The 15,406-nt window shown below is 33.7% G+C and overlaps 1 protein-coding gene across 3 annotated transcripts in view; it reads left to right on the top strand.

The window, feature by feature from the left end:
- LRRC49 (leucine rich repeat containing 49) overlaps positions 1 to 15,406 on the top strand; it is a 189,719-nt gene that overhangs the window by 49,538 nt on the left and 124,775 nt on the right. For 2 of the 3 annotated variants that reach the window (XM_051980750.1, XM_051980749.1), the window contains one exon: positions 142 to 285. The exons of the other annotated variant lie outside the window; for it this stretch is intronic. In XM_051980750.1, the coding sequence (XP_051836710.1) occupies positions 142 to 285 (144 nt within the window). The remainder of the gene's footprint in view (positions 1 to 141; positions 286 to 15,406) is intronic. 3 annotated transcript variants of the gene reach the window in all.

Here is a 15,406-nt window from a genome sequence, read left to right as displayed (position 1 = left end):
AAAGACATTAAGGGGAATTAACATTAGCTTGTCATCGAATATTAGCTTTTATTTTAAAGGTTTTATATCCTAGATAGATTTAAGAAATGTGCTTTTAAATGCTTCTAATTGTTTCTATTTATGTCACTCTTTAAAAAACAGATTTCAAAAATTGAAAATGTCAGTCATTTGTGTGACCTAAGAGTTTTAAACCTTGCCAGAAACTTTTTAAATGATGTTGATGATCTTAATGGCCTGACTTCCCTGACTGAACTTAATCTGAGACATAATCAGATCACTTCTGTGGTAAGTACTTTGTTTTCTTTTCACCTGTCAATTGTGGGCTAAGTCATAGGAGTGAAAAAACAATACAATTTTGTTAACTGAAAAAAATAAAGAAAATTTTAAAAGAAAAATGATGTATGATTATTTTATGTAAATCAAGAGTGGTCATCTAGATTTTTCTAAATTAGATTATGGAGATAATTTATTGATTTAAAAATATTTTGATTTGCATCTTATAGTTTGGATAGAGAATTAGCCTTAGTGTTAGAAACAACTGGCTTCATGTCCTTGCTCTAACATGGGCTGTCTTTGTGAGTCTGGACAAATGTTAGAGCCTTCCAGGCAAAGAGAACATACCTGCTCCATCAATGGAAAAAAATTTGCACTGGAAGTTTCCTAAACCAATGAAATCATAGGTCTAGACCCTAGCTCTACTATTAACTTAATAACAATTATATTTTCAAAGAAGATAGATAAAAAGATAACAAATAATAATAAAAATGTAATCAGTCATTGATTTAGCAGATGTTAGTATTAGATCCTTTCCTGTTTTTAATTGGGAAAAAGCAGTATTATATTGGGTATCTCTGAATAAGGATAAAATTGGGACCAGAGAATTACCAGGAAGCTAAAAAGTTATAGAAAGTGCAGAACACAGACACAGAAAACAAAATTTCCTGGCTTTACAGTTTGTAAATTGTCACTTGTTGATGGGCAAATAGAAATTTTACAACAAGATATTTTATCCTAGCCGTTCATGGAGTTTTTAGCAGGAATATTTAAAGCTGATAATACAAAGAAGCATTGTTTTTTTTGGTTTTTTTTTTTGTGTGTGTGTCTATATACAGACACACATTTATATTTATTTATCCACACATATGTTGTATATATTATATACATTACACTACATATTGTGTATATACTATATTGTGTGTATCTGTTCATATAAATATTCAGACAGTACATACATATATATGTATCTATGTATATGACCTATCTTTCTACCTATCTATTTTATTTTATTATTTTATTTTATTTTTTTAATAACTTTTTATTGATAGAATGCATGCCAGGGTAATTTTTTACAGCATTATCCCTTGCATTCACTTCTGTTCCGATTTTTCCCCTCCCTCCCTTCACCCCCTCCCCCAGATGGTAAGCAGTCCTTTACATGTTGAATAGGTTACAGTATATCCTAGATACAATATATGTGTGCAGAACTGAACAGTTTTCTTGTTGCACAGGGAGAATTGAATTCAGAAGGTATAAATAACCCGGGAAGAAAAACAAAAATGCAAGCAGTTTATATTCATTTCCCAGTGTTCTTTCTTTGGGTGTAGCTGTTTCTGTCCATCTTTGATCAATTGAAACTGAATTAGCTCTCTTTATCGAAGAGATCCACTTCCATCAGAATACATCCTCAAACAGTATCATTGTTGAGGTATATAATGATCTCCTGGTTCTGCTCATTTCACTTAGCATCAGTTCATGTAAGTCTCGCCAGTCCTCTCTGTATTCATCCCGCTGGTCATTCCTTACAGAACAATAATATTCCATAACATTCATATAGCACAATTTACTCAACCATTCTCCAATTGATGGGCATCCATTCATTTTCCAGCTTCTAGCCACTACAAACAGGGGTACCACGAACATTTTGGCACATATAGGTCCCTTTCCCTTCTTTAGTATCTCTTTGGGGTATAAGCCAAGTAGAAACACTTCTGGATCAAAGAATATGCACAGTTTGATAACTTTTTGAGCATAGTTCCAAATTGTTCTCCAGAATGGCTGGATGTGTTCACAATTCCACCAACAATGTAGCAGTGTCCCTGTTTTCCCACATCCCCTCCAACATTCCACATTATCTTTCCCTGTCACTCTAGCCAATCTGACAGCTACCTATCTATTTTAGCATGACTAGTTTTATTATAAAGGAATTTTGTTGCTAGAGGATTCTTTAGTAGCATTGAGTATCACTGTACTTTTATAAAAGTTGCCCATGATGTTCCTTAAATGTAATTAACTTAAAATGATGTTTTTTTTCTTTTTTTAATAGCTTTTTATTTTCAAAATATTTGAAACATCTTGTGCTGTACATTTTTCTACTCCCCTTTTTCCCACCCCCACCCCTAGATAGTAAGTAATGCAATATATGTTAAACATATGCAATTCTTTTATACATATTTTCACACTTAATATGTTAACAAGAGTCCCAGTTAATAAATGATTAAATCATAACCAGTGCCATGAATAGCCTATTCTGGATGTAAAAGGGAAAATACTGGAACAGATGGTGACTTACTCTCAGTTCTAGAAAATCTGATACAGATTTTCACTTCATAGGACCTCCAAGAGAGAGTTTCAGAACCTGTCTGAAGTCATTAATCTATTCTGGGATCTTGGAGTGAAATTAAGCTTCCTAACCTTCAAATTTTTTCTTCTTAGGGTATCTCCAGTTTGAAATTGACATGGTGTAGGATTAAATCTCTAGGAAAACCATCTTCATCTTGCTCCATTCCAAAACTGACATGAAGTCAAACTAGTTTTTCAAGGTTGGGGACTCATAAGTATCTTTTTGGTGTTAGCATTGCCTGCATTTGGTTCATGCTTGTAAAAGAATGGCATATTCAATACATTAATTGTAGAATTAGACTTTTTGAGTATTATTCCTAATCATTGCTATTTTCTTTGATATAGTTTTCTATCATCAAACTATATGTCTTGGGAATACAAAGAAATTTAGGCCTATAATCTTTGTCTACAAAGATGTCAGACAGGAACATGTAAAGTTTAATTAATAGTAGGAGAGGTAAAGCACATATGTTTCCCATGCAGATTATGTTTCTACATTTGCTTGTCTGAATGTGACTATAGAGAGATATGAATATCCCTAGAATGTAAATTTTCCACTTTTCTCCAAGGGAGACAAATCACAATTCTTAGAGAGGGAATACTGGATTAGAATTTAATCTCTATCATCCTAAATATTGCTAGGCAAGGGAAAATACTTATTTTGGTCATCAATAAGCATTTCTTAACCATCTCTTAGGTGCCAGGTATATATTAGGTGCCAACCTCTGGGGATATGAAGAAACATTTCCAGTTTCTGGAGATGCAAAAAAAAAATAGTTCCTGCTATGCTTCTGGTCACTATTCCTTGAGGGGAAAGTCATGCCCTAAGCAGGAGTCTTCAAACTTTTTAAATAGGGGGCCAGTTCACTATCCCTCAGACTGTTGGAGGGCTGGACTATAGTAAAAACAAAAATTTTGTTTTGTGGGCCTTTAAGTAAAGAAACTTCATAGCCCTGGATGAGGGGGATAAATGTCCTCAGCTGCTGCATGTGATAAGACCCGTGGGCCGTAGTTTGAGGACCCATGCTCTAAACTATATGTAAAGGCTTGGATCTCTTCCTACCAAATATCATTTATATTGTGACTATCACATAGATAATAAACCTATTTATCTAAGCTAGTAGAAAATAGAAATCAGAGTTTTCTGTTGATAAGAATATACCAGACAATCTACAAAGTGAATGAGCACCCCCATTGGGTGGAAAAATATCTTAGCACAACCACAAGATGGAGAATCCACGATCTTATCCAAAAGGAAAATCCCTGAAGTTTATAGAGTAGAAAGCTGGGAACAGGTACATTATCAAGACGCTGTTTCCTCTGAATGTTGGTTTCCTTCCAAACTCTTTCTCTCCTTTTAGGAAATGAACCTTGAAATATGCGTTTCTCTTCTTGAAACTGGAAACCAGAAGAACTAGGATCTTTCTGATTCTAAGTTTTTGTCTTCTGGGCATTTCATGTAGACTTGAAGCATCATTCTCCACCAAGGAGGAGAATCTTATGCAATTGGACTTGAACTTCAAATTATATGGCACACAATATTTTAGTATAAGAAATACCACAAAGCATCATATAACAAATTGTCAAATGCAAGCCATATATAATAAGCAGTATAATCATTCACATGGAGAGATAACTAGCCTGGGAATGCATGAAGAAAGAATTTTACCTGAGTCTTGAAAGATGTATAGGATTTGGATAGACAGGGTTAAGGAAAGATTTCCTTTCCTTTTTTTTTAAACACTAAATTTCTTGAATGAATAATCTACATTATCTCCATTTTCTCATTAGCCCCACTTGCTCCTTAATGCCACTTCTTTCTAAGGAGACAATTCTTTTTAAAGTTAATAGCTTGAAAATCAATTTTTAAATATTTTTGTTTCAGCTTTATTTTTTAAAATAGCCTTTTATTTTCAAAATACATGCAAAGATAGTTTTCAACATTCACCCTTGCAAAATCTTTTCCAAAATATTCTCCTTCCCTTCCCCTCTCTCCCTTCCCTAGACAGCAAGTAATTAATATATGTTAAATATGTGTAATTCCTCTATACATATTTCTACATTTATGCTGCATGAGAAAAATAAAATCAAAAAAGAAAAATGAGAATGGAATAAAAAAGCAAGCAAACAAGTATGAAAAAGATAAAAGTAATACATTGTTCCACATTCAGTTGCCACAGTCCTCTCTCAGGGCACAGGTGGCTCTTTCTATCACAAGATCATTGGAATTGACCTGAATCATCTCGTTGTTGAAAAGAGTCATGTGCATCAGAATTAATTATCACATAATCTGTTGTTGCCATGTACAATGTTCTGTTGGTTCTACTCACTTTAGTTAGCATCAGTTAATGCAAGTCTCTCCAGATTTTTCTGAGATAGTTTCTTATAGAACAGTAATAATCTATAACATTTATATACCATAACTTATTCATCCATTTCCCAGCTGTTGGATTCCACTGAGCTTTCAGTTACTTGCCACTACAAAAATGCTAAAAATACTTTTGCACATATGGGTCCTTTTCCCTTTTTTGTGATCCTTGGAATATAGACCCAGTAGAGATACTGCTGCATTGATAGCCTTTTGAATCTAGTTCCACATTGCTCTCTAGAATGGTTGGATCAGTTCACGACTTCACCATCAGTGCATTAGTGTTCTAGTTTTCCCACATTCACTCCAATATTTATCATCATTTCCTGTCATCCTTAGCCAATCTGAGAGATGCGTAATGGTACCTCCTAATAACTAATAATAATGTGTCCTTTGGATACATAATTAGTGTCCTAATTTGCATTTCTCTAGTCAATAGTGATTTGGAGTATTTTTTCACATGCCTAGAAATGGTTTTAATTTCTTCATCTGAAAATTGTTCATATTCTTTGACCATTTATCAATTGGAGAATGGCCTGTATTTTTATAAATTTGAGACAATTCTGTATGTAGAAAATCAGAAATTTAATGATCTTCCATTCTATACTGTGAGGCACTTGATTTTTGAAACTCTACAATCACCACATTTCTTTGACATTACCCTGGGCCTGATTATCATAATGAGAACCATCTTCTCTCTCTCATTCCCTGATTCCACTCTTTTCTCCTGTCTGTGAGTCATTCAATCAGTCAGCCTCTCAACAATTATTCATCAACTAATCCACTGCTAGGTGCCCTATATTGTGCTAAACACTGGGGATTCAAAGACAAAAGTGAAATCTTCCTTAGGAAGATTATATTCTAATAAATGAGCTATCATGTTAATAAAATATATAGTTTAGAATTATTATTATTGGAACTATTATTATAGAATAGTTACAAAAAATGTAAGATGATTTTGGAAGCTATGACACCCTCAGATTGTCAGTGGAGTGGGCATTAGAGAGTCGGTAAATGAATTGAGTCTTCAATGAAATCAGGAATTTACAAGAGAAAAAGGTGAAACAAAAGTGCAACTTAAGAATGGGGCATAGAGATTGAGGAAATGAAGCACTCTTTTGAGGAAGGTCATGTAAGCCAGTTTAGCTGCAGCATAACTGTGTATGTCTAAGAAGATTGGAGAGGGACAAAGAGTTAGACTATAAAGAATTTTAAAATAGAAGAGTTAATATTTTATCCTGGGGGAGTATCTTACATCAGGTGCAAGCCAGCCTCATAATGCACATTTTTTATCCGAAGGAATTGAATCAATGACATATATTTTTTTAAAAGCAAAAAAAAGGAGACATTTTTACTAATTATAAACAAATACCAAGCAAAACTATATAAACAAATATTCAGCAAAGACATTCTGTGCAGCCATGCAGATCTCCTAAGTCACCTTTCTCTCAGCCCTTCCTACACATATACACTTATATATTTTCCTGGCAATAAATAGGTCAAGTTAAAAGAAACTATTTTTGACTCAAGTTTAGATTTGCTCAAATCAGCCCTTAGTACATTTAATCTATCTTCATTCTTGTTTCTTTGCCTAAAGTAACTTGTGCTTGGGTTGAAGACTTGGGCAGAACAAATAATGTTTAAGACAGGGAATCACTACAGTTTATTGAAGACGATGAGGACATAGTCAGATTTTAAGAAAATCACTTCAGCAGCCGTGTGGAAGATAGACTAGAAAGGGGATAGACACAAGGTAGAGAGTACAAGTCAGATTTTATTGTAATAGTGTGGACAAGGGGTAATATGAGAATATTCCAGGTATCTGTCCTTGGTTTTTTGTTTTTCTACTCTGTCTCTTGAAGCTCTCACCTACTTTCCTTGCTTCATTTATCTCTCTAATCTAGTAGATTCTCAAATCTACATCTCCAGTGTTGATTTCTTGAAACTGAGTCCTTTATTTCTAATTATCTGATAGACATGTTTGTTGAATGTTCTCCTATCCCTTCAAATTTAAATGCATCTAAAATAACACTCATCGTTTTCCCCTAATTGTAATTCATTTATGTAGTACTTAAACATTTTCCTCCCAGTAGTCCTGGGAAATAGGAATTCCTTTGGCACATATGATTTGTGCTATTCTCTTAACTTTTTAGTATATGCTATTTTGAATTATTACTTATCTTTTTATGGATATTTTCTTGTTTCTCCAAATAGATTATAATGCCATTAAGTTTATAAACATTGTTTACATTTCTATATTCCTACATAATATGCTTTTAAAAATTGATTATTATAAGAAGAAGATAGGAGGGAGATGTCTTCTTCTGAAGTAATTTTATTCTGAGAATTTTTTTTGGGGGGGGAAGCCAATTAGGATTAGTGACTTGCCCAAGGTCACACAACTAATAAGTGAGGCTATATTTGAACTCAAGTCCTCCTGACTGTAGGGCAGGTGCACATCCATTGAGCCAACCAGCTGACCTAGGACGGGGAGAGAGAGTCATATGATTGGAAGGAATAGAATGAGCAAAAGCATGGAGTCAGGAAAGTAGACCTTATCAGTGAAACAGTTTTGTTTGAAAGAGAGGTATTGGAAAGAAGACCAAGAAGATTGATTGGGGTTAAATTAATTGAATATTAGTTTCTGTAGAAATGACAAAACAAACATAAATAGGAAGAGGAGGAGATGATTGATGACTTTACACTTACACTATAATGGCATTATATAATATATAATAAACAACACTATATTCCTCATATAGAAAGACAAAGATCACATTATAATAAGTATATGAAGAAATGTTTATAACAAATAATTATTTTGGAATTTATAAATCAATTCTTTTTGTCTAATTTTAGTTTAAAATGATTTAATTATTTAAATAAACTTATATTTCATTAACTAACCAGTTCCTATCCTACTAATATGACAAAAAAAAAAAAAAAAAGAAAGAAAAAAAGAACTGCTCCTTTTCTGCAAAGGGATTATTTTAGATTACTTTGGTCAGGGAGAATAAATAAAAAGGAAGATAATGTGATATTATAGTCTCTAACTTTCATGATACATGCTTCTAACCCCACCCCTTTATTTCTTTCTTTCCTCACTTCTCCATGGGAAGAGACTCTAAAAATAGTTTCTTGCACTGAATATTTTAATGGGTTAGGTTGCTGAATCATTTGGTCCTTTGTGAGTTTGGTAAAATTGAAAAAAAAACAAAACCTGAATATATTTGAAGGGAATGATCTGTCCTTTTTAAAAGACAAAAGTGTGATTCTTTCAAACATAGTTTTATAAAAAATTACAATTCCAAAGGAATTTTGTAATAGTAATTTTACTTTGTCATAGTTTATTTGTAGATACTTTTGCAAAATGAAAAAAAAAAACAAATTGTGTCTTGCTTATACAAATGTTCTGAGTTCATTCCCAAAACTCTTTTGCGACATGAATTAAATCAAGACTATGTAAAAAGAGTACTTTCAGGGAGTTTAGAAACTGTTTATTTCTCTGAACAGACAATTTGTTTCATTTAAACCAATTTGTTTTCTTATTGTCACTTTGGTCAGATTATCATTCTAAGCTCTTTTGACAGTTTACCTCTAGCAGTGAGATGATTATTTAGTGACGGAGTTTCTAATATAAATAATTTTATGTTTTTTAAAATTCTACTGATAAAGTTACTTATAATTTGTAGATATAACTCTTCATTATCACACTGGAGATAATAATGAAATGGATATTCCAAAACAGCAGAAAATTTTCTGAATCATTAAAATATGATTTTAGAATTTCATATGATCTCAGAAGATTTATATTTATTTTACTAATTGCTGATGCTAACATTAAAAATTAGTTGGTATTTCCTTGGGACATAGTTATCACTGATAAGTAGGGAGGCAGATGATGTAGAAGCATTTCTTGTTTGGTGGAAAGCCAGGATTAAAAATGTACATGTGTAGAACAGTTAAAAAAACAAACAAGTTTAGACTCCCCAAGATGAATGGGCATAATTATTTTTATAAATTCTAGAAAAATAACAAACACTTAAGTGGCTAAAGAATCATATGCAATCATGTTGTTTTACACTGTATAATTTAAAAGCATGTATAGTCATCAAGTATGTTGTGCTTCAAGTCTCATGCAGAAGTGGAGAAGCTTAAGTTAAAGCTTAATGTTGACAAATGACAAATAATGTAATAAATTTGAAAACATAAGAAAAGGGAAAGCCTATGACAGTTGTACTTTGGAGTGAGAAGATGGGAGTCTTTGAGATTGATTTTGGTCTTGATGAAGTAGTAGTGTAAATATCAATCTGACCTTTTGATATGGCTAATTTCATGTTATTATTGAACTTTAAGGCTTATATTTGCTGAAATATTCTTGGGTAATATATTTATGAGCATAAGAAGTGAACTAAAGTTCTAAGAAATGGATTACATTTCAATGTGTCATGGATATTGTTTTTTGAGTTGTGTTCATTCAGAGATTAATTAGTGTGAGTGATGATTACTGTTCCCCAATTTTTTAAACTGTAAAAATTATATATGAATATAAACATGGATATATAGAGAGATAGCTAGCTAGCTATTTGGTAATGTGATTTTAGAATTTAATAATGTAATGTGAATCATTTAGGTGGTTTCCTTTTATTTACAAGAAACATTTTTATTAGGTACCTATTGTATGAGTTGGTAGCAAATGCTAGAGTTGAAAATATAAAAGTGAGGCAGTCCCTGACCTCAAGGAATTTACATTTTATTTGGGGATAAGTTAGAAAGAGATTTAATTTGAAACTAAGCACAAGATAATAAATCTGTATTTTTATTTATATCTGTATTACATATACATGTTTGCACATGTAGACATATATGAATATATGTATGTATGTGCTTATATGAACACACGATAATGGAAGTACAACATGGCAGAAATAAAAGAAAGTTCTCCTAAAAGAGAAGGTACTTTAACTGAGCTTCATGAAGGGGATTTAGGGGCATGACAAGAGAAAGAAAAATAACAAGAACATCTTAGAAATGAAATAACCTGTACAAAAGCACAAAAAGGGGATATAAACTACCATATATGGGAAATATAAAATTTTGTCTGGAATATAGAGTACCTGAGAGTAATATATTATTGCCTTAATAGGTAGACTGGAGCAATGCCAAATAGAGGAGTTTATATTTTATTCTAGAAGGAATAGGGAACCACTAAAGCTTTTTGAACAGGAAGTGATGTGGTCAGAACTGTGGGAGTTTCAATATGGCAGCTGTTTAGAGGATTAATTTGATAGAGGAAAATTCAGGGAAATCAGTTAGGAGGCAGTTTATTTCAGTAGCCCAGGCAAAAGATGAGAGACATTATGGAGGTAGAATTGATAAGATTTGGCAACTAATAGAGTGTGAAAGTGAGTGTGGATGAAGAACTGGGGGTAACTTCTAAATTGCAAACCTGGGATGTCTAAAAGAATAGTGGCATCTTTGATAGAAATAGGGAAATTAGGAGAAGAGTTGTTGACTCTTTCATTTAAGTGAATAAAAGGTAAAGGTCAAGTTAGCCTTAAAATATTCTGGTTATCAGTCTCAGGAAATACTGTACTCCTGCACTAACAAACAGTAGAAACTAATTTGGTAAAGGGTGGTACTTTCTAGAGGTGGTGATAGTATTAGTAGTATATTTTAATCTTTGACATGGTTAAAAAAAGATGAACAGGGAAACTACATTTTGCTTAAAGATACCATAGATAATAAAATACTACTTTTACTTTATATGTATGATACCATCTGAGTATTTGCAAGAAAAGTAAGTTAAATAACAGGGAAAACAACTAGTAAAACTGTAGTAGATGAATTGGTACAGTCACTCTGGAAAGCAATTTGGAACAATATTTAGAAAGTTACTAAATGATGCATATTATGTCACTGAGCTATACTGTTACTAGGCTTATATCACTAAAGATATCAAAGAAAATAAGGTTGAATCAATAAACATTTATAAAGTGTGAGCTGTAGGCTAGATACAGTATTAAGTGTCAGAATACAAACACAAGCCAAACAAACCCCCCCCCCCCAAAAAAAGGGTATTTTTAAGGAGCTTACATTCTAATGAGGAAAGGCAAAGGCAACATTTGAAAGGGAACTGAAAATTTGAGGTAAGGTGGGAAAGAAAGAACCTACAGAAAAGAACCAAGATTGAAGGGTAGAGCCCGGGCGGGAGGGAGTGTGGCTAGTTTAGAAACTAAAGGCAACCAAAGGAACTCACTGGATGAAAGGACCTCAAGGTCAGAGGGATCTTTTGGGGTGAGAAAGTTGCTGGGGAATGGCCAAGTATAGTATCAGGAGTAAAGCCAGGAGAGAAGCACAGCAAGCACTCTAGCCTGGGCATTTCATAATCATTAGAATAATGATGATATAATAATAGTTAACATTTATTTAGGCATTCTAAGCCTTGGAAATTTTTTTACATATGTCAATGCATTTGATCCTCACAATAACCCAGTGAGGTAGATGCTATTATTATCCCTATATTATAGGTGATTTTATATGCCTCTTTTGTTCTTTAGTTGTTTCAATTATGTCCAATTCTTCATGACCCTATTTGGGGTTTTCTTGGCAAAGATGTTGGTGTGGCTTCAAACATTTATTAGCTGTGTGACCCTGGGCAAGCCACTTCATCCAGTTTGCCTCAGTTTGCTCATTTGTAAAATGAGCTAGAGTAGGAAATTGCAGGAGTGGAGCAGAACTAAGATGGTAGAGAAAAGCCAGGAAGTTGCTGAAGCTCTCCCCAGTTTTCCTTGGAAACAATGCTATATCAAGCCTTTGAATGGATTCTGGGTGATAGAACCCACCAAAAAAACTGAGCGAAACATTTTTCCAACGTAAGATAATTTGGAAAGACTTAAGGAAATGTCTGCCTCACTTGATGCGGGAAATCTAAAGGAAAGAAAAAAAATGCAAACCATTCCAATATCTCTGCCAAGAAAACCCCAAATGGTGTCATGAAGAATTGGATATTACTGAAATGAATGATCACCAACACAAACTGCTTTCCAAAATGTTTTTCTTTTTCTCTCTTTCTCTTTTCCTCCCTCCCTCCCTCCTTTCTTCCTTTTTTCCCTTCCTCCTTCCCTCCCTCCTTCCTCTCCTTCTCTCCCTTCCTCTCCTTCTCTCCCTTCCTTCCCTCCCTCTCTCCTTCTCTTCCTTCCTTCCTATCTTTATTTTCCTTCTCTTTTTTCCTCCTTTTTTTCCCTTACAAATTACAATTTCAACAATAGTCCAGTAGTGTGCCCATATTGCCTCCAACACTTAACCATTCCCATCTTTTGTTATCTACCCATTTGCTAAGGAGGAAGTGAGACTTCTGAGTTGATTTGACTTGCATTTCTTTTATTAATTATTTATAGTATTCTTTCATATAGTTGTTAATGGTTTTCAGTTTTTCTTTTAAGAACACTTTGTCCATATCTTTCTATCTCCATCTCTATTGAGGAATGAATTTTGGTCATATTATATATCTTGAATGCCAAATCCTTATCAGAGAGAGTTGCTTTAGAGGGTTTTTCTTCCCCAATTGACTATTCCTCTTTTTATCCTAGATTCATTAATTTTGCATGTGCAGAAGCTTTTAAATTTTAGCACACTTCTCCCCAATATCTGCTTCATCTTTTGTAATAATTCTGTCTCTTGTTGTTTAAGAACTAATTTTCATGTGAAAGGTTTTTTTTTTGGTTTGGTTTGGTTTTGTTTTGTTTTGTTTTTTAATAGCTGAGTAAGTCCTAGGTATGTTTGGAGGCAAGCAGGGGAGGATTTATTAGATAGGGAGAGATGAGGAGAGTGAATTCCAGATATGATTTTCCCAAGGTCAGAACCAGCATCTAAACTCAGTTTACTTTGATATTTTGTCAGAGCTAATCATTTTTCATATGAAGGTAAGTGGATTAGTGGATAGAGTATTAGACTTGGTTTCAGAAAGACCTGAGTTCAGATGTGGCTCAATCCTTAAGAAGTGTGACCCTGAACAGTGCACTTAATTTCCTCTGTGTCCCAATGTGTCATCTGGAAAATGAGGACAATAATTTTACCCACCTTCCTGAGTTTTTGTTAGACTCGCATAAGTTGACATATCTTGTAAATCTTGAAGTTATTTTTTATTATAATTCCCTTCTCTGCAGAGCCAATAGAAGCTCCTTCTTCCTTATGGCAAGGGAAGATTACCTATCTGGGACACTTAGGAAATGTCTAAACTGAGGCAAGTCACTTCATCTCTCTGGGCTTCAGTTTATTCACTTGTCAAATAGAGAAAAGAACAAATGAGAGTAATAGATGTAAAATACTTCCTAAACCTTAAAGTGTATTATGATGACTATATTTTCCTCTCTTTCCCAAACCAGACGGAAGAAACTTCCTTCTGTGGTAAGGTAAAGACATGAATCTCATCCCTATGAGTGATGTGCCTTACCTCTAGCTATCCCCTGATTTTTCTTAGATCATACGATCATAGATCTAAAGCTATCTAGTCTGCTCTTCTCATGTTACTGATAAGGAAAATGAGGCCCAGAGGTTTCTTTCTCTTTGTTGTGCGTAATTTGCTATAAGAAGTGAGCTCTTGGATAGACCACCTAGGATGTACACACAATTAGCCTGCTAATTATGTTTATGGATGACTGAAGGTTTGTATAGTAATTGATATTTGGTTGCAGACAGTTTATAGGGATCAGTGCAGAGTTCCCAGAAAAAAAGAGATAACATGGGTAGGCTTTATGGATAGGCCTTTCTTCTTCCTCTTTCTCTTAAAAGCAATTCCAATCCCTATCTCCCATACACATTCCAAAAATTCTTCAAGATTAATTAGTTCCTTTTTTACAATACAGATATTCCTCTTCCTTTAGTATTTGTACCATTCATATCTTACTGTGATTTATTTTAGTCAGATTTTTTTTTAAGAACTGAATGGGATTTTTAGGAATGAGAATTTTAGTTAAATTCAAGAAAGTAGGAAAAAGAAGATGATTGATAGATTGGCTGTAAACTTGATGCAAAGTAGTTTGTGAGTTAAGAAATTCTATAACATGCCCATATAACTTTGGGCGGGGAGTTGGCTAATAATATTGATTTTTTTCAAATTAAAATCCTTTTAAATAATTGGAAAACACTTATTTTTGTGTGGAAAATATGAATAAAAGACAATAATGAATTGAAAGTCAACTTCGCAGCCAGGAAAGCTTGGATTCAAGGATTACCTCTTGGACATGCTATTTATGTGACCTTGGGTAAAATTTCGTATTTATTACTATAGATTACAGAGGAGTTACTGCTCTCCAGTGACGAAGATAGCTTCCACTCTGGAATTTCTCTGTGTTGAAATCGTTAGAACTCCCCTTCCTCCCCCTCCCCTCAAAGGAAATAGTCTGGTGTAATAGTAAGAGCATTGCTTTGGGTGTCAAGACTTGGATTATTGTCTAACTATATTTAATGATCACTAATATTGTTTGGATGAGTTATTTTATTTCCCCAGGCCTTATTTCACTCACCTTTAAAATGAAAGAATTGGACTAAATGGCCTTTAAGGTCCTTTCTGATGCTTTGAGATTCTATAATTCGTGGGGTTTTTACTTTTAGGAAGATATTATCTTCTTACTTAGTGAAGACAAGTCATTCCATGTAAGCTTATTTCTGGCTTTTGTATCATCATTAGTCACTAAAATCTGAAGCATTTGCCTAGGGGTAATTATACTAAAATAGCAGGATTTCTCATTATTGTATTTAAGCCTGAAACAGAATCCATTTTTGGTTGTTTAGTCTTCCCAGTTGCTAATTGGACTGCATTAAGAGAAGAGAAAGGCTGCTAGTGACACAGAGAATTTAACACACACATACACCCATATAAACATCTATATTTATATTTATATACAACCATCCACATACCCCTATCCACACACCTACACATGTATGTGTATGTGTATATGTGTATGGTAATATGGATGGATGGGTGCATAGATATGTGTGTGTATGTATGTATTAAATAAAATTTTCCTTTATGAAATTTTATAGGGGAATTAAGGATATGCTACTTCATTTGTGATTGACTGACACATTTTAAACAATCCAAAATAGAATCAAGAATTTCCCAGATTTTTAATACAGACAGCTATTATTTGAAATACAAGATTATCTCCTTGAAATTAAGGTTTAGTACAGTGTTCTTACATCGTTTGTTCTCTGTTGGATTCTCCTATCTGTGCTCCATTTGAATTGCTGAAGAAGCATTTTGGCCTCTTTCCCAACAGTATGTTCAGAGAAGCTAGCAGCAGCAGCAGCATCTCTCTGTTCCCTTCAGTGCTATTTACCTTGCAAGTGGTGCAGCTTGTTCTGCAGATATACCGAAGCCCTCCCTTATAATCTGCAGTGGAAGAGAATGGAGCC

The sequence above is a fragment of the Antechinus flavipes genome, chromosome 2 (genome assembly GCF_016432865.1).
Source record: "Antechinus flavipes isolate AdamAnt ecotype Samford, QLD, Australia chromosome 2, AdamAnt_v2, whole genome shotgun sequence".
Taxonomy (NCBI): Eukaryota; Metazoa; Chordata; class Mammalia; order Dasyuromorphia; family Dasyuridae; genus Antechinus; species Antechinus flavipes.
The sequence above is the reverse complement of the archived record's forward strand: the minus strand, read 5'-3'. Positions and strand labels throughout refer to the sequence as shown.